Genomic DNA, 24,772 nt, shown 5'->3' on the forward strand with positions numbered 1-24,772 from the left:
ATTTTATATTTTGTGGGTTGAACGGTGATCTTTTTTTGATCTGACTTCATTATGGTCTCAGAATGACAGAGATGTCTGGAGAGATCAGGAGAGCAAAATGGTAAATGTCAAATCAGTTTGTAATAACATTGCGGCTTAGCTGTGAGTATTAGATTATTTCTCAGGGGTCAGAGACTAATTTTTTTTTTTTTTTTTAAACTTAAAAGCATTTAAATCCAAACTGGCTTCTCACTCTGTAGAAACCAGCTTGGGGTGGGGGGAGGTCAGGATTCAGTAGCCATGACATTGGGCATGTCATTGGAACAAGCTGCAGTGGTACCAATAGTTATGTTTTTATAAAACAAAAACAGTTGGGAAGCACATCAGTTTTCAGCTGGCTAGATGTATTGGATAAAATACAAACATGTTCTTTTTAATAAAAGAAATGAGATGTGTGAGTTTTTCTGCATTAATCTCTGGGGGATCCCAGGGTTTACCCCACTAAATTTGGTATCCAGGGATTGGTTTGTAGTGCTTCAGGGGTGGTTTATTTCCATCTGGGAAGGGTCAGTCATTCATTTTCTATATTATCTATGTTAATATAAAGCAGTAAATACCAAAGGGATTTTAAAGATTTAAGAACTCTGTCAAATACTTTACGAGTAAAAATTATAATAATTGGGGTTCCTGGGTGGCTCAGTTAGTTGAGTGTCTGACTTTTGATTTCGGCTCGGGTTGTGATCCCAGGGTTGTGGGATCAAGCCCCGTGTCGGGCTTTGTGCTGAGTGTGGATCATGCTTGGAATTTTCTTTATCTCTCTGTCTGTCCCTCTCCCCCTCACACACACACACACACACACACACACACACACACACACACACACTCTCTCTCTCTCTCTCTCTCTCTCTCTCTCTCTCTCTCTCTCTCCCCCCAAACAAACAAAAACTTATAATAGTTGTAAAAATTCCTTATGAACTGTCAGATTGACTTAAGGTAAAAAAAAAAGGATCATGTTTTCATAGCTCCATTGTCCATCTTAGTCATGTTCATCAAAGAGCACGAAAGGGAAATTTATATCTATTCATTTATTCAAATAATTGCTGCTTACTAAGTGCCAGACCCTGGGTATGGAAGAAGGGGTCAAACAGCCATTCCTGTCTTCATGAGCAATACTAGTGGTAGCTGATTTTTGCTTTACAGTCATCACTTTTAATAGTCTCTTAATTTCACATATATTCTAGACTAAGCACTGCATGATTTTATTACAGTATACAGAAGAATATATGTATGATTAATAAAGTAGTTTTATAGTTTTTGTAGCTTTAAAAGTAGTAATTTTTAAAAATCACATGTTTCTGGAGCATCGGCTCAGGCAGGTCCAGAGATACTTCTAAATTGGAGGTCTTGAGACAAAATTTTGTGTCCTAGTAAACTGCAATATGTATCAGTTGCTTCTTTATATATCTTCATCTTGAATAACAAGTTGAGGGTATTCTCCTTAATACTGAAAAAAATAAAAACTGTGGTAAAAAAAAATGAGTAAGTGTTAGAACTAGAAAAGTTAGGTTAGTAGTTAAGACTTAGCTGAGTAGCACATTTGGGTAGTGTCACAAGAAGGGAGAATGCAAAGTGTGTAGTTCCATCAGGCAAGATACCTTCTAGGCAAACCAGTCTTCCTCCTGCAGTACTACTAGATCTGTTGTTGGTCTGTGGAATTTTCCTGTGGCAACAAAGAATATAATGTTCGGTCATTGAACTCTTCATAGCTTTATGATAGCTTTGAATATTCATGAGATTCTCAGAAACCTTTAAGAAAGTATTTAGATTGCAAAACTTTTTACATCTTGGTGCTTTTGATAGAGCAGTAGTAGCATTAGAGTGTGGTTGCTTTGGACCCAACTAAGGGCGATAACGTTTCAGACCTAAAGACCATTCCACGCAGAAAAATGTGTGTGTTTTAAGTTTTAAACACCCTAAAATGAACTATCATTTAGATTTTATTTGCCAACTACAGTACGTATTTTTGCATGGGAAAAGGGATCCTAGAGTTACCACAATTTTAAGATTAGCAGGGAACTATTACATAACCATTTTTATCAGTGTCTAAATTATGTGTTGATGCCAGGACATGTCTTCATATAATTTAGGCATGTAGGTTTGTGGTACATTCTCTTGGTTAAAGTTTCTGGATCAGGTTTTGTGTTTTGAAACTAAATCTGTCTGGGCAGCAACCCACTTTAATGATCCCCACAGGATTTACTCCTCTATGATTTATTACAACCAGTGGATTTACATTTATGTCTTTGTAAGTATCCATCTACCAGATGGATTGATGTGGAATAATAGTACAGTTTACTATGTCTTTTCCTAATTGATGACTGTAAGTCTATTTGTAGTATGTTATTTTTTCCCTGTAAAATGGGAGGGGTAAATTTTGTGCGTTGTTAACATTCAAAACTTAATGATAAGAGGGGTGCCTGGCAGGCTCAGTCAGTAGAGCATGCGACTTTTGATCTTGGGGTCACGAATTTGAGTCCCATGCTGGGTGTAGAGATAACTTAAAAAATAAACGAATAAATAAAAGATACCCTCCAAATTAAAAAAATAACTTAATGGTAGGAGAACATAGTGTAATTGCTGTTTACAATGCTTAAGTGATGAGGAAAAAGGAACTTAAAATTATCGAGCCTCTTCTCCAGCTGCGCCAGAATTCTAGGTACAGTATAGTTTTTCCCTGGGGGCAGTCATAAATCATCTGAGAGTCCGTAGTTCTGGCTTTGAGTCCCAGCTCTGCCACTGGGCAAGTCCACCTGAGTTTGTGTTTCCTCCTCTGTCACGTGGGGCTAATGATACCTACCTCACAGGGTGGTTGTGAGAGTCGGAGAAGTACACAGAAGATCCCCTTCTCACGTGGCAGGCATGCAGTAAATGTGTGTTGCTTACATCACTTATGTGCAAAGAAAGATGGTGTAAAGAAAGTCACATATTTCAGTGAATTTGATTTAAGAGGATTTTAGAGCTCATTAGGAAAGGCATTATGAAGGATTTATTTAAAAGGAGGTGACTAGATCAAGAGTTGGGATTTGGGATGGGATATTATATGTGGTTATCCTATTTTCAGTAAGGGTTCTTAGGATTAGAAGTGTCATCAATCAAATTAATTGTATTGTAAGCCACATTTAAATAAATAACATTGAAATGGAACTATGACTTATTTTTTAAAACTTTATTTATGTAAGTCCTCATACTTTACTTCCACTGTCATCTCAGAACCACCATATTGCCTTAAGGCGGTTAGTGCACCTCCATTATTCCCCAGGCACTGTCCCCCAGATTCTGTGCTTTTCCTTTGGTCTGTTGCTTGCCTGTTTGCTTTTTGAACAGATAATGATTGGAGTCTTCTTGATAACTCCTAGCTTTTTTCTTTTTGAGTTCTAGTTAGGTCAGTTGATAGTTGGTGAGCATAAGATATACTGAGTTGTCTTACAGATTTGTAGCAGAATTTTCTTTTCATTGCTACTTAAAAAAAAAAAAAATTTTTTTTTTGAGAGAGAGGGCGTGAGCAGGGGAGAGGCAGAGAGAAAGGGAGACAGAGGATCTAAAGTGGGCTCTGCGCTGAGAGCGGAGAGCCCGATGCAGGGCTCCAGCTCACAAACTGTGAAATCATGACCTGAGCTGAAGTCAGATGTATAACCGACTGAGCCACCCAGGTGCCCCTTTTCCGTTGCTACTTTTTACTAGGTTTACAGTATCCTGAAAAAAATATAAGGGCCAAAAGCATGATACGTTTTTGTTGTGTGAGTTGTTTATTTGGGCATTTTTAATAGACATTGAAAAAAAATTTTTTTTCTAATGTTTTTTTTATTTTTGAGACAGAGAGAGACAGAGCATGAGTGGAGGAGGGAGAGAGAGAGGGAGACACAGAATCCAAAGCAGGCCCCAGGCTCTGAGCTGTCCGCACAGAGCCCGACACGGGGCTCAAACCCATGAGCCCTGAGATATGACCTGAGCCGACATCGGATGCTCAACCGACTGAGCCACCCAGGCGCCCCTTTAATAGACATTTTAAGTTTAGATCAGAATCCAATACTCCATCGTTAGAGATATTTATATAACTAGCACTGTGGTCCCTTTGTAAGTCCACATATATTCTATTATCCGTCAGTCTTGATTTTCTCCTCTTACTGTTGCCTTCTCTAAAAATGAGTAATGAAAGAAAAATGATACTTCAAGCACAGTGAAGGTTGTGTAGCCTTCAGTCTGTCATATTACTTTGATTTTTTTGTTCACTGTGATGACTGAAGACGGGAATTAAAGAACAGAAACTGAGAACTTCGTGGTCCCACATACCCCAGCATCACACTATTCCCACAGAGCACAGACAGGCAGTGTTGCTGCAGATACTCAGCTGACCAGCGCTCTCTGGGCAACATGACACAACTCAGTGACTGTGTACAGTCGACTGGCAAAGAAATGTGTAAACTGGTCACACAAATGTGCATGTGTGTTCTTCAGAATACAACCATGAGACTGAAGCCCACTGTCCGTTTGTTCCCACTAGTTAAAATGGATTTACTTTGCTCTTTCCACACCTTGTACTGTCACCAGGAAGATGACCGATGAGTATGAAAGCAGACTGCATAACAGTTTTTGGCTGATGTGGGGATATCACTTGTAACTTTGGCTTTATTAGCAATGCCATACCGCAGCCAACCAAGCCGAAGACTAAATGCAACATTAAGATGCACTGTTTTCATCAGTCATGCATGGCAGCAAGTATTTTCTGTGTATCGCACGGAAGTAAGATTCGGAGAGTATTGTAAGGTCTGGATTCACACATCCCCACCATGTGCCAGATGGAAGGCTGAGATCTGTGGTGCAACAGTGTTGGGGGAGTGGAGGGGTGGAAAGGTAAGGAAAGAACTGGGTGGGATTAATGTGGAAGTTATCTTCTTGAGGTTTTCTGCCTTTACAAAGGTAATAAACATTCATAAAAAGTTCACACAATTAGAAGTGAAAGCTCTGTCTCTCCCCTTTTTCAGTCTCATGTCCAGAGTTCATCACTATTCTGTTAATAGTTTGGTGTGTATGTTTCCACAGTTCTTACGCATATACAAAAAGGTATACATTAAAAAAACTACATGAAATGGGATTATACCACACATATATTCTTCTGCTGTTTGCTTTTCTCCCACTACAATATATCACGGTCATGTTTCCGTGTCATTACTACCTCAGTCTTTTTAGGTAACTATAACATTCCATAGCATGTATCTACCATAACTTACATAACCATTCTCATTGACAGACGTTTAGGATTTGCAAGAGGTTTAGAGTTGTACACTAAGCTTTCTTGTACCTTTTTATTTGTTCCCACTCATGTAAGTTTTCCTTTAGGATAGACCGCTAACCGTGAACCTGATGGATCAAAGACTATGAACATTTAAGCTTTTGGGAGATACTTCTTAGTTGTCCTCACAGTCCTGGAGTCCTTAATGATAAAGTTTAAGAATGTTGTTGTGGTCTAGCCAAAAACTAAAGATGACAGGGTTAACATTTTAGGATTTTCCCACCATTTAAGAATGCAATCTTATTTTTAAAAGTTACAATCTGCTCACATGGTAAAGTCTTTTCTCCAACATCATAGCAGGATGGAATTTGAAACATAAAAATCTGCCAATCCATTACGACTCCCCAGAGATAAAAATTTTAAGCCAATTTGTTTTTATTCCTGTGGTTACCATCAGAATTTAAAATAATATTTCTTGGTATATCTGTCTGATATGGTGTCTCTTTACTTCCTGTCATGAAAGATGAAGAGTTTCATGTACTTACACCACCAACTGCCTTCTGCCTCCTGGGTTTTATCATTACAAATTATAGTTGTTTTGATGGTTTCTGATAGCTTTCGATGTGCTTATTAGTTCATTAGTTTTTCGGGCCACCAACTTTAAGCAACCTCCTTTGACTCACTCACCTTATGTTACATGAGGAAACACATGCCCCTCGGTGTCTTTCTACTTTCTCTCCTCCCTTTACTTTTAGACACTGCCAAAGATTTTAGTTTGCGTTAGTTTTTCTTGCAATTTCTAACTACTTCCTCGTTTTTTTGTTTGTTTGTAATGTCACCAAAAGCATTTAAAAATTCTTTTAGTTTTGCAGTGACAGTACATGAATTTTGGTTTGTTTGTTTATTTGTTTGTTTTAGTGCAAAAAAAAAGTGATTTTATTAAAGCATGGGGACAGGACCTGGGGGCAGAAAGCTGCCTGTTTTTATTTTTGAAGACATTCTTTAGCCGGCTCTCTGACTTCCTGCTTTGATTTGAACTGTCTTCTGGGCCAGTGACTGCAGTCATACTGGGATTTCTTTGGCTTCCTTTGTTAAGTCCACTCATTTTTTCTGTTTAATTGACATTACATCAGAAAAAAAAAATTTTTTTCTGGAGACAGTGTTTGGGAGATAAATTTCAAAATTCTTAGTGCCTGGAGAGGTGTATAATTTGCCATCATATTTGACTCATAGTTTGGGTTGTGAATTCTTGCTTCTAGAATACACCTCAGAATTTTGAAGGCCTCTATTATCTATCAATTTCAGATGTTATTCTGATTCTCATTATTATGCGTATAACCTAGATTTCCTTTCTGAATGTTCTTGAAATGATTGCTCTTTCTCTGTCAACTTCTTTTCTTACTGTACCCACACTAAGGTGTAAGTATTTTATTATTTATTTATTTTTTTAAGAAAGCTTGAATGGTAGAAGGAGAGAGAGACTCTTAAGCAGGCTTCACACTCAGCATGGAGTCCACTGTGGGGCTTTTACTCATGATCCTGAGATCATTACCTGAGCCAGAATCAAGAGATGGATGCTTAACTGACTGAGCCACTCAGACTCCCCATATATTTTATTTTATTTAAAAATTTTAAAAAGTGTTTATTTTTAAGAGAGAAAGAGGAAAGAGAGAACACGCAGAGGAGGGGCAGAGAGAGAGAGAGAGAGAGAGAGGGAGAGGGATAGAGAGAATCTCAAGCAGGCTCCAAGCTGTCAGCTCAAAGCCCAACTTGGGACTTGAACTCAATGCACTGTGAGGTCATGACTTGAGCCAAAATCAAGAGTTGGTCGTTTAACCGACTGAGCCACTTAGGTGCCCCAGCCCTTAGCATTTTAAACTTTTATCTTTTTGGGCTCACTTTAATCTACAATTTCAAATCTTTCTTTCAAAGAGTTTTTCTTCTTTCTTTGATTATCATTTTCTGTTATCTCTTGTAGAACTTTTAATATATTAATGTTGGGGCTCTTGGAGCTATCTGCCTTGTATTAACTGTTCCTTTCATATTTTGTTTCTCTCCTTTCCTCTTAAGAATTGGGAGATTTCTTCTGTTTTTATCTTCAGAATATTAACTTTAGTCATGCCCAGTCTGTTCTGTAGCCCTTCTGATGAAATTTTAATTTTACCACTGTGTGTAATTTCCAAGATGTCCTAGTGGTTCCCTGGTATTTTTGTTTTTCATAGTGACCTGCTTTTTTTGTTTGTTTTAAATGAATATACCCCTTTAAGTTTTTAGCATAGCAATCAGCTTATTTGGTTTGGTTTGCCTTGGTCTTGTTCCTGTTTGTTTTCCCTGGGGTAACTTAATCTTTCTTTTTTCCTGGTCTTTCTCTTTCTTCCTGTTTGACTTTTCTCAGATGTTCAGTGATCCTTGGTTGGTTAAATATTTGAATGAAGATTTGTATTGGTTAGCATAAGTTGCTGTCTTTCATTTCTTTTACCATTAAATAAGTCCACTTATCCCAGAGTCTTCTCCCCTGGATGCCAGCCCTCACTGTTGACTGTGCGTGCATGGTGGGGGTGGGGGTGGTGATGGTGGGAAGGACAGGCATGGAGTGAGCAGCGGCTGCCACAAGCCACGGTTAAGTGGATTGTGTTACGAGGTGAAATGCTTGGTTGACTTCACTCTCAGATAGAATGCCTCTTCTCCTTTCTCCCTCCTCCTCATCCTCCTTCCCTCTCTAGTCTCCTCTTTCCCCATTCACTCTTCCTCTTCCTTCCCTTCTGTCCTTGCTTCGGGGTCATAGTGCGGCATTGCCTCAAGCTATGTGCTGCTTTCTCCTCCAGTCTTAAATCCTGTTCTTGGGTTTCTCCCAAGACTTAACTTCTGCTTTGTTTAGAAAGCTGTTGTCTGACTTTAACTGAAGGTGGCTGTTCTGTATAAATGAGAGGTCAGCAGGGGCCTGGACAAGTCACTTTATGGAAGCTTCTGTAATTATCCTCACTACAACATCACAGCCTTTGTCATTGAACTGTCTTGGAGCCTAGAGTCTTTTATTGTTTATTTTTTAGTAATCTCTACACCCAGTGTGGGGCTTCAACTCACGACTCCGAGATCAAGAGTCACATGCTCTTCCAGCTGAGACAGCCAGGTGCCCCCAAGTCTCTTAAAGGCCTCTAACAGTCTGCTGTGTATTTAGGGTTTGGTTTGTTTCTGCTCTGGTTTATTCTTCAGTAATAAGCCCACTTATTTTTTGAGAATGCTCACACTTGGCTTGAAGTTTTTTGAAATTTTAATAAAATTAGTGGTCTTGGGAAATAAGTGCCTCCACTGTAAACCTTTGAAAGTAAAGGAGGGGCTTGTATACACCATTTCATTTAGTACTAAAATCATGATTTATTTTAAGACATAATTTCTTTTTCACATCAGTGACCTTTAGAAATAAAATAAATAGAAATAAAGCAATTTCCATTACTTCCCTCCTGGCATTTTTCCTACTTACATCATTTCTCTATATCTTAAAAAATAGTATGTAGTTAAATTTTTAATCATGTATTTGAAGCTTAAGATAATACATGGCAGTGGGGGATTTAGAGGTAAGTGATCGAGTAAAATGACTGAAAGACACTTGAGTTAAACCTGGTATTTTTCCTGTAGGTTTCTTTCTCCCTAGAAAGGAGTTAATATTCTTTAAAAAAGAGAAACTGCAGAGAATCGTCAAACATCTCCTCCATACATATAAAAGTTAGTCTCTGTGTTGGAGACTGCATTATCTTAGTCTAGTGGAATCCGTTATAGCAAAAGTATTATCTGTCTTTCTTAGTTACTTAAAACATAGTCAAAGTCATTCAGGCAATGACGGCCCCCGTTTTCGATTTTCCAGTTCTGAGAGAGACACGGCATGAGATCAAGTCTAAAACTTGGTTTGGATGTTGGTCATTGGAGCTCAATGTTCGTTTCTCAGAGGTCATTTGAAAACTGAAATTTAGCTAAATCTTAAGTCTTCCTTTGTGGAAGTAGTTTTAAATCGAGCCATTTTCTGCTTTCCTGTATTCTGTTCATAGTAGGAAGAGCTCTTGCTGGATAACTGACTCTGGAAATATCTGTCCTCATGGTGGAATTTTTCAGGGCAGAGACTGAAGCAAAATAAGAGCATTTGTTGACTGTTCAAAATGTGTGCCAGGCATGATGATAAGTTATTTATATAGCTCGCATTTAATTCCTGAAACAACCCAATAATTGAGTATTAACACTTAAAAATATTAAGGCTTAGCATGGGTTAAGTAAATTACACAAGGCTGTAACTGGTGACATCTGATGTTTGAACAGGTCAGGTTTACTGCAGGTTTTTAAAAAAATGTTTATTTATTTTAAGAGAGGGACAGAGAGAGAGAGAGTGGTAATCCTAGGCAGGCTCTGTGCTGTCAGTGCAGAGGTAGGGCTCGATCCCGCGAAGTGGGAGATCATGACCTGAGCCAAAATCAAGAGTCGGATGCTCAACTGACTGAGCCACCCAGGTGCCCCTACTCCATATTTTTTACCAGTAACTGCTGTATAATGTATGAGCACTAAACAATGTACCAATATGAATTAAAGTATATTTAATACATCTTTGCTTTCAAATAATACTGTTTTGGCACTGTACCTGTGCTCCTACTGGACAAAGCTAATTTCATCTTTTCTTCCTATGGAGGGAAGTCTAGTAGACTATATGGAAATTAGAATTTTTGTGATTCTGTGTTGATGCTGCTCAGAGAGGAGGGCAGAATTAACCATTGATCTCTTTTCCCTAAGAAAACAATTTTGATTTTTAATACAATGTACATGGATGTATTTTTTGCTCTCTCAGCTTTTCATTATTCATTCAGTAAAATACAAGAAGATGGCAGATTTTAATCACCTCAAGGAAATGCTGGTATTCTTTATAATATATTAAGTTTAACTTAAAGCGGTTTGGATTTTCACATTTCCTACTAAGTATTTATTACTTGGTTTCCACATTTCTAGAATGGTAAATATTTTTTTCTTTCTGAGATCTGTGGGAGAAATTAAAAAAAATTATTGTATGTCTTCATTTCATGTTTACCTTTAAAAGAGGCATTGACTGGGTAGTGAATTCTAGATTCAGAGTCTCCCTCCACCCCCGCACCCCCAACTTTAGCACTGTCAAGATCTTGTTCCAGTCTTCTTGGAGCTAGTGTTTTGATGAGAAGTTTTACTCTGTCTTTAAAAACAAATTTTTTTAATGTTTATTTATTTTGAGAGAGAGGAGGGGCAGAGAGAGATGAGAGATGAGAGAGAAACTCAAGCAGGTTCTGCACTGTTAGTGCAGAGCATGATGCAGGGCTCAATCCCATGAACCATGAGATCATGACTTAGGAGAAAATTTTATGGTACTTTGTAGAATGTCCCTCAATTGGGATTTATCTGATATTTTTCTCATGATTGGTTGTGGTTTTATGGGATTTGAGGCGGAACATCACAGAGGTCAAGTGCCTTTTTCATTACCTCAGAGCAAGGATGTACACTAACAACATGACCTGATGACCTTGATCACGAGGTTGAGGCAGTGTTTGTCAGAATTGTCCAGTGTAAGGCTACTCTTTCTCTGCCTTCCCCTGCTGTGCTCTTTGGAAGGCAGAGTCATGAAGCACAGCCCACAGTTAAGGTGTGGGAAGTTCCACTTCATGTCCTTGAGGGTGCAGTAACTACATAAGTTATGTGGAATTTTCATGCACAAGAGATTCAACTCTTCTCCCCACTCTTATTTGTTTATTCAGTTATTTATGTCATTGTGGACTCATATTTATTTGATTGTTTATACTATGATGGAAGCTAAGTAATATCACCAGCTCCCAGCTGAGGTTTTGTTTTCTTATTTCTGCTTTGAAACAGAAAGGGAGATAATAGTCAAGAGCCAGTTGGAGTGTTGATGCCATCTCGGATTACGTATTTATAGAAAAAGTTCTTAGTAATAATAGCTTGAAATTACAGTCTGCTGGGAATCATGTGGTAGACACCTGCCTCCAGCAGTTACTTAGGGGTTTGTGTAACCTTGTTCTGATACAGGTAAATTTCTTTTAAGTTTGCCATTGTTACCTTCCTTAGTGGTAGATGAAAAGGGCTTATAGGGAGCCAAAAATGTGCAAATATACACAAGTAGATACTGGCAAAACTCAAGAGATTCACAGTACAGTTGATGTTGGGCATAACTATGATTATCATGGGGTTAATTAATTACTTCTAGTTTGGTCAGGATTCCTTATTGCTTTTGTGTACCTAAACCTCCAACTTTAAAAAACAGTGACCTTAATCTGGCCAGTTGAGGGTGATGAATCAGTTTACTTTTTAAATCTTTTTTTCAGAAGGAAAGCTTTCCCAAAAAATGCCTTAAAGTATGATTTAAAATTACTCTTGTTTTCCTTTTGTGATTCTGCCTTTTCTTCTTTATTAGGGGTTTCAGGCATGGCTTCTTTTCACTTTTGGCCAAGGTGTCTGTCTACTGGTGCTCGTGACTCTGTTGTTAATGTGGTACACCATAGGTGCTACTCTTTCTGGGAGTCTTGGGAGTCTTGGTATTGCCAGGCCTTCCCATCATTCTTTCCAAGATTTTTTTGTTTGTTTGTTTTTATACTTTCTTTTCTAGTTTTTCAAGTGGTGACTATATGCTTCTTTTCGTGATTCTTTAAGACTATTACATCATCTGTATATTAATACTGAATTATGAATGTGTGCAGAAATGTTTGCTAGAGAACTTCTGATCTTACACACACACACACACACACACACACACATATATATATATATATATACCAGTGCACACTTTCTTATAAAGGACTTTGTAGCTGGTTTCTGCCATGTGTATGGGACACCAGGTAGCTCCCATCTCAGACTAATGGCTCCTGTGCTTTGTGATACTGGTTGTTAATATTTGGGACAGTAAAATAGCAATGAGATTGAAAGAATATTTGGTTGCATTCTTTCCCTTTAGGCTTCTTTGATGAATATTGTCCAAAATAGCCTTGTAATTTTATTTTTTTTGGAATATTTTAAAAGAAGAAAAACCAACAAAGAGTTTGCTGGTTGGCAGAAAACATGATGCAATGTTCCTGCTTTTTGAACTGAAGCATATAGAGTGTTGACACTCATTCTTTACACTATCAGGCAGTGTTTTGGGGGGAAAGTGTAGAGTTTCCTGTTGTATCAATCATCTCTTAATTGTTTTTCTCCCTTACATAATTCACAAGATTTTTCTAAATACAGTCTTTTAAATTGACTCAGAGAAGCTGTGTTTTTCCTCTGTTACACCCTTCCCCCACATTATTGTGTAAGTTCAGTAGCAGTCTGACATGTAAGTTTTAGCAAACTTACACCTGTATATGTTTTTATTGGGCTCAGAAATTATTTATATGTCATATATTCATAAAACATTTCACTTTGATGCCAAAAGTAGCTACCTGGCATTAATCTTATGACATGTATGCTTAATTTCAGTTTTTAACCTACCTGACAATTTCTTTTAGGTCAGTCTTCATGTAAATACATGGTACAGATAAATAGAAACCATTTTACTTGCATATGCAAATTAAATGTGTGACTTAAGTAGGAGATTGGCAAATTTATGATGTATCTTACCCCCTTGTTTCATTTGAATTTTTATGCCTGTATACTGGATACTCTTCTGACACCATACATTTCAGTTTTTTACAACCTGATAAACACTTTTGTGTTAACACTCAGCTGTGTCAACTCCTTCCATTTTGCCATGCTTATTTCTGAATTTTTTAAAAGAAGAGCACATTACAGACGTGGTGAAAATCCCTTTACACGCCCTTCCCCAGTGCCCTTCCCCTCTTCCCTCAGAGGTGTCTGCGGTCCTGAATTTGAGTTCATCACTGCACACAATATAATAAGCTAGCATTTCATAATTTCCCACATTCATCTTCTGGGAGACTCGTGAGTGGTTTGAGGGGAAAAAAAAAACCCATGGTCAGATTCTCACCTGCAGATTTGTAATCTATATTGAAAGCAACTCTCAGACATGGAAAAAAAAAAAAAACTTAATTTTTAAAATTCAACATTGCCTGACTCTTTGACCACAGAACCCCTTCATCCAAGATTTTGTGCTCTGTTGTTGCTTGGAACATACTCCTTGAAAACACTGCCTAGAGGTATAATGTTTCCATGATTGACTTTCCATTTAATTCTATCAGTTTTTACTAATGTCACTTTCTAGATTTAGATGACGGAAATACTAATAGTATCACTTTCAGTTGACATTGACAGTTGGATTGGCTTTAAAATCATTTTGCAAAAAAAGGGAGGTAAAATGTTAATAAATTGCCTATTTATTGGCCAGCGTACAAGTTATTTATGATGTTTAATTTTTTAATGGAGTTTGCTAATCTGTTGAATACTAAAATGTCTGGTTGTGGACCCTGGCAACAAATACCCTTTGCTTTAAACTGATCTGTCACATTTATGTTCCTGTGGCTGGAAGTAGATGGAGTTTGTTGTTATTGTTTGACACATTTTCTTGAATAACAGTTCTTCAACTGTTAATGTATGAGATGGTACTTGAATTCTTTGTTTGCTTTTTTTCTTCCTGTATTAGAAAATCTTGGTGCTTTTTGTAAGTTATGTGTAAAAGAAATTTTTCTTAAGATTTGTTCATATACTGGCCTGATCCAGGAGAAATAAAATGGGAAAATGGACACTATATTTGACCTTCAAATAAAAATACTGGTTTTCAGACTGTTCACCGAGCCTTGGGGTCATATGCATTGTCTTAAGGCAGGACTATTTACCTGTGTGAGATGACATGTGCCTTAGGATCTGGTGAGGCTGTGGAGGAGAGATGAGGTTCTTAAATACACAGAGGCACACAGTTTACATACAATGTCACAGAAGCCAGGGAACCTCCTCTTCTAAAGGAAGAGTCCACAAACAGACCTCATTCCCCTACTGGCTTCTATCACTGAACTACATGTTATGGTTCTGAGATAGGAAATAAACAGAAAAGCCTCCACTTTCTACAAAAGTACATCTGGGACTGTTCATCAAATATCTAATGACTAAACCATCTGTCCTGTTATTCTTAGAGTTTTAGGTTTTATTAAGAAGTCTCTGCATTTTATTTCTAGGATCTGTCCTAAGAAAAACACATCAAATTAGGAAAAATTGTTTTGCATTCTGCATCTTGCTATTTTAGGCAAGTTATGTAACTTTTTTTTAAAAAAGAGATTTTTCTGTTTTCATTTGTGGAGAAAAGTCTCTTAAGAACCATTAGTTTTTGTTAGCTTGATTTCAGTCTTTATTCGGCATTTTATTCTAAGTATTAACTTTGTTGAAAGTTACTGTACCTGGATTATATGATTCTACAAATATTTCCCCAGTGTTCAGTCCTCATTTTGTTTGGTGATCACATACATATTTTAGAGATTGAGCATCCAAAGTAGGAGCCCAATAAATGTTGCTATTGTGCACACTTATTTTGAATTAATGAGCAAGGGAAAGCACACAAATGAGCGTGTGAAGGAATGATCACGTGTAATAAGTAAAATTGTTGTTTTCTTCCTATTTGGCATAAATTCTGGTGTACAACTTATGGCTATTTTTTGCAAATAATTATTTTGAAGAAGTAAGTTAAACAAGTGTGGTGTGTCAGACTCCAGTTCATCCACAAAGCAGTACCACCTGTCTCCTAAAAGATGCTAATTCTGTCACTGTTCATTTAGCTAGGACTGGAAGAGTGTGTTAGCTAGCTAAGAAATGATGCAGAATTCGTTCCCCCCAAAGCTTAATCTCTAAAGGTAACCTAGTATTGTTAAGTTAGTTTATAATTTCTTTGGGTGGAGTTAGGTCATGGTTGCCATGTTCCTTTCTTTTTCTTTCCTTCCCCCTGTCCCCCACATCCCTTTATTCTTAATAAGACTCCCTGGTCTCCAGAATCCATCTGATTACTTCTCAGGTAGTTAAAAGAAGCAATTCTCATTTATGTATTTATTTTTAAATTTTACCCTTCGATTCTGTTCTTCTGTCATTCTGAGACATGGAAAGGTGTACAGAAGTTGGTCTACTGCAGTCTCCTCAGTTACATGTGACTGATGGTGAAACAAGAGGAACCTTTTTGACCCTTGTCCAATGCAGGGGTTAGGGACCTGGATCCCTCCGCTGCAAGCTCCATGTGTAACTTTTGATTCCCTAAAAATAATTTAGCTGCTCATAACCTACTGTCGATGGGAAAGCCTTACTGATAACATAAACAGTTGATAAATACATATTTTATACGTCATATGTATTATATGTTGTATTCTTAGAATAAAGTAAGCTAGAGGAAAAAAATGTTACCAAGAAAATCATAAGGAATAGAAAATACATTTACAGTGCAGTGCTGTATTTATCAAAAAAACATGTGCATGTAAGTGGACCTGTGCAGTTCAATCCCCTGTTCAAGGGTCAGCTGTATTTTGCCACTTCATTTGGATGTTCTATATAGTAAGGTGAAGGGAAGATAGGGATGGTAAGGAAATCCAGGCCACCTCTGGGCACTGGCTTACCCCTTTTAGGCCTCAGCTTTATCTTAATGTAACAATTTCAGCACTGGATAACTTTGCAGGTCTTCCCTGGCTCTAGTATCAATTGAAGATACTTCTTTTGTTGTTCATTATGTAACAGTGAATAAAAATGATACCATTATGGGAACTTAAGGAGGAACTTTCTTTAAAATGGCTAATTACAGTCTATACCTGTGTTGTCCAATAGGAATTTTTGTGATGATGGAACTATTCCATGTCTGTATTGTCCAGTATGCTAGCCAATAGTTCCATGTGGCTGTCAAGCACTTGAAAAGTCACTAGTGTGACTGAAGAACCTAAATTTTTACTTTGATTAACACAAATTTAAGTAGCCACGTGTGGCTGATAAGTTTTACTGTATTGGACAGTGCAGGTTAAATTCTTAAGTATCTGTAAGTATTTAAGGGATTCCACACATAGATTTATTATGACAGTCTTGTTCTTTATGTAATGATTTGCAACTGGAATCTCTTAGTTTTAGAATTTAGCAATTGCAGCTCCAACTTTGAATATTAATCTTTCTTCCAGCCTATCCTCCCTTTGTAATTGCAGTCAAGTGTGGGTAGAGGTACTGTGACCTTTCCCAGGGATCCTGGAATCTTTACTTGGTAACCATGCATCTATGTTGCTGGCTCTTTAAAGCTCTTCTCCTATGGAAGATTATATGTGTTTACCACAGTCTACCTGTAGACTCCTGTCAGATCCCTGCAAGGCTACACCTTGCCCTGTGTTAGGCTTTGTAGTACCTGGAGCGGGTTTGATGTTGAATTTTATCTTCATATTTTCAGGCTTGATTCTGAAAAGTTACAATTAAGGGCCACTTTAAAAATTGCTTGGTCTTCCATTGGCAAGAAGTTTTTAGTCTTAGATCTTGAGCCATTAGCAAGATGTTAGCTCTAAAATATCTAGGTCACTGGGTCGTAAAAACGGTTATCACTTGAATAAATTTTCAATTCCATCTGTGTTAATTGCTTCAGCATTGCAAATACTAATTACGTTCTTGAAGTTTCCATATTTGGGGATCACAAAGAATTTTGAATGGTTCTATCCTGAAATTCTGGACCTTTCAAATGATAAAAATTAGTATAGAGACATTCTTTTGGGTTAATGGTTACAGTTGGTAAGCTGTGTGTTTGGGCTTCAATCATTTTTCTGTGAGAGAATAATTTATATAAAATTAAGCTTCTATATATAGCACCCAGCTCACAAAACCTGAAATATACAACTTAATTCATTCATACTGAGTCTGAGAGCTATCCGAAAAAGTGCATCCCCACTGAGGTTCTGAAGCACATCTTCCTGGGACTGCAAGCACTGGTTAGTTCTGTATTGACAGACAAAGGCACTAATTAGTATCAGTCATTTCTTAAGATTTGAATAGAAGGAGACCAAAGGCAGTTGCCATTAAGTAAAATAATAAAAGAACATGTTAAAAACTTCAGGCAGTACAAGAGTAAATGCCTACTTATTCCCATAGCATTTCTTTTCCCTAAGAAACTATTATCAGCTACGTTTTCTTTTGTACAAATTGGATGAAATTACACCTTGCTTTTCTGCTTATATTTTTTTAAAAGTCAGGCTTATTGAGGTCTAAATTACACATGGTAACATTCACCCTTGCTAGGTATTCAGTTCTATGAATTTTGACATATACCATAATGAAGATATGTAACATTTCAGTCCCTTCAAAATGTTCCTTTCCTTTGCTTCATTGTTGTAACCACCACCATAATCAAGATACAGAACATTTCCTTCACCCCCAAAAAGTTCCCTCATCTTGCCTCAGTTTAACAGCTGTACTGTTTTCAGTTACATGGATTTACCTTAATTTTCCTAAGTAACCCCTCATTGATTGATGTTTGGGTTGTTTCCAGTCTTGCGAATCAAACAAGGAACAATAAATATGTTTGTAAAATTTTGGTGTGATTTTACAACTACAGACACAGGCAAATTTCTAGGAGAATTAAGGCTATAACATTTTTTTAAATTTAATTTTTTATTTTTTAAAATTTATATCCAAATTAGCATATAGTGCAACAATGATTTCGGAAGTAGATTCCTTAGTGCCCCTTACCCATTTAGCCCATCCCCCCTCCCACAACCCCTCCCGTAACCCTCAGTTTGTTCTCCATATTTATGAGTCTCTTCTGTTTTGTCCCCCTCCCTGTTTTTATATTACTTTTGTTTCCCTTCCCTTATGTTCATCTGTTTTGTCTCTTAAAGTCCTCATATGAGTGAAGTCATATGATTTTTGTCTTTTTCTGACTAATTTCACTTAGCATAATAGTTCCAAGCATGTAGTTGTAAATGGCAAGATTTCATTCTTTTTGATTGACGAGTAATATTCCATTGTATATATATATATACCACATTTTCTTTATCCATTCATCAATCAATGGACATTTGGGCTCTTTGCATGCTTTGGCTATTGTTGATAGTGCTGCTATAAACATTGGGGTGCATGTGTCCCTTTAAAACAGCACACCTGTATCCCTTGGATAAATGCCTAGTAGTGCAATTGCTGGGTCATAGGGTAATTCTGTTTTTAGTTTTTTGAAACAGTTCCATACTGTTTTCCAGAGTGGCTGTACCAGCTTGCATTCTCAAGGCTATAACATTTTGATAGATTTGACCAAATGGCCTCTCCCAAAATTGTACCAGTTTACTTTCTGACCAGTAATGGATGACGGTGCCTATTATTCTCTTATTGCTGGGGTCACCAAATTTAATTTTTGTTACTCTGATAGAAAAATATTGCCTAGCAAAGTAACTTGCATTCAGTGGTGGGTTTTTTTCTCATTTTAAAAACATCAGAAAGTTACCCACACACAAAAATCTAACCTATGTGATTTATGGTTAAAACCACACTGTAACAGAGAAAATATGAACACTTCACCTTTGTTTCTGTGATCTCAATATAGTTTTCATTTGCTGCTTATTCATATTTCTGTACTTACACATGAACATTTTCATAATCACCCTTGTGGTATATGCACCATTTATACATATGTTATTTTGGTTGCTAGTTTAAAATTCACTTTATTTCACGAGCATTTTCCTTTGTTCCTAGAATCCTTATTTTAATAGTTGTATGTTCTTTTTTTTGGCCATGACACAGTTCGCTTAATTATCCCACTTTTAAAATTTGTTCACACATTTTCACTACTTTCAACAAGGTTTCAAATGCCATCTCTTAAATATAAAAGTTAAAAAAAACCTTTAGATTGTTTTCTTAGGATAAATTTCTATTAGTCTCCTTGTTCTGGATCTAATTGTGTCAACACTGACATGAGAGGGTACAATTTTATCATTTGAAAGCATTTTTGTCACTTCATTGGAAATTCAGTAACATTTTTTTACTGAAGAAGGAAGCGGTTGCAGATCAGTGTGCTTCTGGGCCAGGGTTAAGCTATTTATTTTTCCTCCTTTTCATTTGAAAAAATTGTAACAATGATACATGCTACTTGTAACCATTTTGTATCCACTTTCCAGAGGTAATCAGTCTACTGCTATTTAGTAAATTCAAAATTTAGTTGATTTTTTTCTCAATAGATGATTCATGTGTTTCAGTATTTAAAAAGTACCAAACAATATACAGTGAAGTCTCCTTACTCAGTTCCCTCTCTTGGAGGCAATTAATGTGATGAGATTCTTGTGTTTTCTTTCAGACGCATTTTGTACATTTTTGAGAAATGTTTGTGTGTGCTCTCTGTGTGTGTCTTTTTAAGCTACAAATGTTATTAGCATGGTGCACATATTGTACATATTTTCTTAGGTAACTTTTATTTGTGTTTAATAAAAAAATAGATGACATGTGCATATAGTTAAAAATAAAATAATGTAAAGACTTGGATACTTGCCTTTCCATCTGTTCCCTGTCTGCTATCTTTCAGTGAGTCTTTGTGCATATAGAAGCTAATAGAAAGAGACATGTTTTCTTTTCCTCCTGTAACTCTTAGACGAACCTTTCCACATCTAATGGGGCAATAGGCATTTAAGAGCTATGGCTTAGGGGCCAGCTCCCTGCATTCAAGATGTCTGCTCTGCCATATATCAGCTGTGTGATCATGGGCAGGTTGTTCAACCTATTTGTAATTTTCATATGTAAAGTATTAGTATACATGCTTTGTTTAGAATAACTAATAGTGCCATACAGATGTGTCTGGGTGGCTCAGCCAGGCGTCTGACTCTTGTTTTTTGCTCAGATCACAATTCCAGGGTTTTAGGACCGAGCCCCTCATTAGGTTCCGTGCTGAGCATGGAGCTTGCTTAAGACACTGTCTCTCTCTGTCTCTCTCTGTCCACCGCCACCCCCCCCCCCCGCCCCCGTGCTCTTACTCTCTTAAAAAAAAAAAAAAAAAGAATAATACCATACATATAAGAAGTGTATATGCTTGCTAATAGTAGTATTTTTATTTTATTATTAAGAACAATGACCAATAAAATAATATCTAAGAATCAGTTCCAATCACTTGGATTTTTATTAGTGATTTGTCTGGATATGGGTAAATTTGTTTAGCAGAAAAGGATAGATGGGATTCCTCACTTGGCTTGGATTCTACTTAAATACATTGTAGAAAACTTCAGAAAACAAAATCAAAGCAGCTAAAATATATTTTGTTGTTTCTTTTTTATGAACTGATAGGGTTTTCTTTTCTTTTCTTTTCTTTTTTTGCATATACTTCTTTAAACATATACTATATAGACTAAACATATAAAGTGGAGGCAATATCAAAAGTATCCCAGAAAAGGCGAGGTTAGAGGGGGCTGCTTAGAGTATGAACTTTTTTTTGCACAGTGCATCGTATTTTAAAAGTGTTTTCTAACGTATTTTCCAAATTTGGCTAAAATACACATGTATCTATACATAATACTTGATTTTGGCCCATACTTGATAGTGGCCCATAAAGTTTTTTTAATTTCCTGGCCATATCTTAGTTGTTAATGACATTAAACTTTCTTAAGCCAAACAAGGGGCTGGGGGACTGAAGTGCATTTCTATTCAATTTTATCATCCTCAGTTCTTTTTCTTAATAAAATCAAAACAACAATAAAATTTCCCCTTTTCCACCTTCGGGTCCCATATATAAAATTATATATGTTCATTATATATATACAGCACAAAACATTACAAAAATAAAATATAAAAACAAAACACAGGAATAAGAATCACCTTAATACCTCTACTCATCTTAATAATATTTCTGGTAACAGTTTGGTGTCTAGACTTCTTGCATTTTTTCTCTAGATAGATTTGCATACACTCATGGTCTTAATTTATCTTTTACATTCGTGGCATCAGGAATACTGCACACACTGGTATTTTTGAGATTGTATCATGAACATTGTAATTACATCATTAAATTACTATATTATCATTTATAACAGGTGCATCATATTCCATTGAGCCCATATGCCATTACTGAAATATATTTTGCAATATGTTTCTGGAGGGCATTTCAGAATAAACTATCAGTTAACATTCTTGTAAATAAATCTTTCTGTACATACATTATTTCCTCAGGATAAATTCTGAGACATGAGGTCATTGGGTTGTAGGATACACACATTTTTCAGGCTTCAGTACACATTGTTAAACTGTTGCCCAGGCAGTTGGCATCTTCTTACATGCTTGCCAGCATGGGGTCTTGTTTTTAAAGTTCCTGCTTATTTGAGATGCAAATCCTTCTTTTCTCCTCCTCCTTCTTCTTCCTCCTCCTCCTCCTCCTCCTCCTCCTCCTCCTCCTCCTCCTCCTCTTCCTCTCCTTCTCCTTCTCCTTCTCCTTCTTCTCCTCCTTCTCCTTCTTCTCCTCCTCCTTTCTCCTCCTCCTTCTCCTTCTCCTCCTTCTTCATTTACTTTTGAGAGAGAGAGCACGAGCAGGGGAGGGGCAGAGAGGATCTTAAGTGGTCTCTGCACCGTCAGCGCTAGCCCAACAGAGGGCCCCATCTCACGAACTGCAAGATCATGACCTGAGCCAAAATCAAGAGTGGGACGCTCAACCAACTGAGCCACCTGGGTGCCCCAAATCACTCACCTTAATTGGTGCAAATTTACTTTCTAGTGCCTCTGGAACCATCTCTTCCTTCTTCCCTACCTCCCTCCCTTGATATTCTTCCATATCCTTTCTCCTTCCCACCTCAAACTTCATAGAAGCTGGATTTGGTCTTGATTAGAGAGGGAGCTGTTTGAAATACTCTGTACCTCCCTTTTCACCTGCTTTGTAGTGCTGTATAAACTGCTCCTGAGGCTTTTTCTGGATAGCACTGATTTTTTAAAAGCCATAACTAGTTTCTTTGAGTTCTGTAAATTGTGATTTTGACTTTAGTGAGGTTTAGTATCAGTTAATGTGTTCCACTTGTGAAGTGACCTCATGCTCTAGCACTGTGGTTGAGAGAACTATTTCTGGAATCCTGTAGACCAGGTTCACATTCCAGCTCCTGTTCTCGTTGACTACCTTTGGAAACTAGGACATCTTAGTTAACCCCTCCAGTCCTTCTGTTTCTTTACTTCCCTTATAAAAAAGATGTAATGATCATATCTTTCTCAGGATTTTGTGAGGATTTCAAGAGGTGATGCTTGTAGTAAGCACTAAACAGAGTAGCTGGCATGTGTGTGAATGACGCAGGGATTGTTTTTCTCATTTCGATTTAATCAAATTCATCAATTCATTTCAATAAGTGGAATACTTTTCCTACTGACACATCTAGAAAATGCTGGTGTGTGAATCTGAATTTAGGACTTTTGATCTATAAGGATCATTGTGAAGTGGGAAAACCTGGAGTGAACGGCAAGGATTGTGCCCAATGATTATGATCGTCCTGCAAAAACATAAAAAGCTTTAAATATGGGGCTTGGGTGATGTAGCTTCCAAAATGCTTTGACTGGCCCTCCAGCAGGTAGGCAAGAAGATGAGCTTAGTTGTAAGAGAAGAGGAATAGTTCCTGTGCATCGTGGCCTTGAAAGAGGTTGCTGTATCCAAAACTCGAAACACCAAAGAGTCTTTTCAAAAAGATTAATATGACAGTACTAGGATCAAAACTTATAATAGTTTTGTCTACTCTGGTTTAAATTCAGTGGAGTTCTGCTTTAAATGTGTCACTGATTAGGTTTTATCTTAATTTGTTTCCCACAGGGCATGGTGCAGATGTGAAATGTGTAGACTGGCATCCAACAAAAGGGTTAGTTGTTTCAGGAAGTAAAGATAGTCAACAACCAATCAAGTTCTGGGATCCCAAGACGGGGCAGAGTCTTGCAACACTGTAAGTGATAGGAACCCTACCTTGGTCCCTAAACAAAGGGGCACAAGGCTGCCTGTATTCCTTAACTTTGAGCCTTCTTTCCCACCATGTATTCTTGAAAATCTAGGGTAGACAACAGATGGACTCGTACCTAGAGTCTTCTTATTAATTAAGTGTGGTTTCTGTTCTGCTGTATGTATCTAAATGTAATTTAGGGATCCTGGGGGTGGGGGTGGGGAGGAGGAAGTGGTTCTCGCTACCCTAGGTTGCCATGTCTCACGATGTATCGTTTGGTACCATATGGAGCTGATGTTGTGCCACTTGCTAGACATACCCCAGGCCTCTCCATCTCGCCACATCTGCCCACCTCGCCACATCTGCCCCAGCCCTCTCCATCTCGCCACATCTGTCCATCTCGCCACATCTGCCCCAGCCCTCTCCATCTCGCCACATCTGCCCCAGCCCTCTCCATCTCACTACATCTGTCCCATCTCACCATATCTGTCCATCTCGCCACATCTGCCCCAGCCCTTACCTTCTCACCACATCTGCCCCAGCCCTCTCCATCTTGCCACATGTGTCCATCTCACCACATCTGCTGCAGCCTTCTCCATCTCGCCACATCTGTCTGTCTCGCCACATCTGTCCCAGCCCTCTCCATCTCACCACATCTGCCCACCTCGCCACATCTGCCCAGCCCTCTCCATCTCGCCACATCTGTCCATCTTGCCACATCTGCCCCAGCCCTCTCCATCTTGCCACATCTGTCCATCTCACCACATCTGCCCCAGCCCTCTCCATCTTGCCACATCTGTCCATCTCACCACATCTGCCCCAGCCCTCTCCATCTTGCCACATCTGTCCATCTCACCACATCTGCCGCAGCCCTCTCCATCTCGCCACATCTGTGCATCTCACCACATCTGCCGCAGCCCTCTCCATCTCGTCACATCTGTCCATCTCGCCACATCTGCCGCAGCCCTCTCCATCTCGTCACATCTGTCCACCTCGCCACATCTGCCCCAGCCCTCTCCATCTCGCCACATCTGTCCATCTCGCCACATCTGCCCCAGCCCTCTCCATCTCACCACATCTGTCCATCTCATCACATCTGCCCCAGCCCTCTCCATCTTGCCACATCTGCCCACCTTGCCACATCTGCCCCAGCCTTCTCCATCTTGCCGTATCTGTCCATCTCACCACATCTGCCCCAGCCCTCTCCATCTCGCCACATCTGTCCCATCTCACCATATCTGTCCATCTCGCCACATCTGTCCATCTCGCCACATCTGCCCCAGCCCTCTCCATCTCACCACATCTGTCCCATCTCACCATATCTGTCCATCTCGCCACATCTGCCCCAGCCCTCTCCATCTCACCACATCTGTTTAGAGGGAAGTTTCCCCTCCAGTTTTGAATCCATTCTCATTTTTTGTCTGAGGTGCTTACTTCTGATGCAGCCTCATAATAAAGTTTTGTCTTTGAATTATCTGTTGACATTCCTATTTAAATGGCTATGTTACTAACATGTTTTTGACGAAACAGCTGGATCCTGGTCCTTGTGACTGGGAAGGGAGGCAAATCCAGAGTGAGGGGTTGGAGCAAGGCTGCTTTGCTGCAGACTGCAGTGGCTGCAGCCGCTGGAGGGAAACGTGAGCGGTGCTCCTTGCAGGCCTCGACTTGTTGCGGTGTTTTTAGTTCACATTAA

The 24,772-nt window shown here is 38.3% G+C and overlaps 1 protein-coding gene across 11 annotated transcripts in view; it reads left to right on the plus strand.

Moving 5' to 3' along the window:
* Nucleotides 1–24,772, plus strand: part of WDR33 (WD repeat domain 33) — a 107,724-nt gene that overhangs the window by 62,543 nt on the left and 20,409 nt on the right. For 8 of the 11 annotated variants that reach the window (XM_027056070.2, XM_015062489.3, XM_015062487.3 and 5 more), the window contains exon 8: nt 22,959–23,085. In XM_027056070.2, coding sequence (XP_026911871.1) covers nt 22,959–23,085 — 127 coding nt within the window. The other 3 variants (XM_053214849.1, XM_053214850.1, XM_015062490.3) reach the window with 3 other exon arrangements.

The sequence above is a fragment of the Acinonyx jubatus genome, chromosome C1, assembly GCF_027475565.1.
Source record: "Acinonyx jubatus isolate Ajub_Pintada_27869175 chromosome C1, VMU_Ajub_asm_v1.0, whole genome shotgun sequence".
Taxonomy (NCBI): Eukaryota; Metazoa; Chordata; class Mammalia; order Carnivora; family Felidae; genus Acinonyx; species Acinonyx jubatus.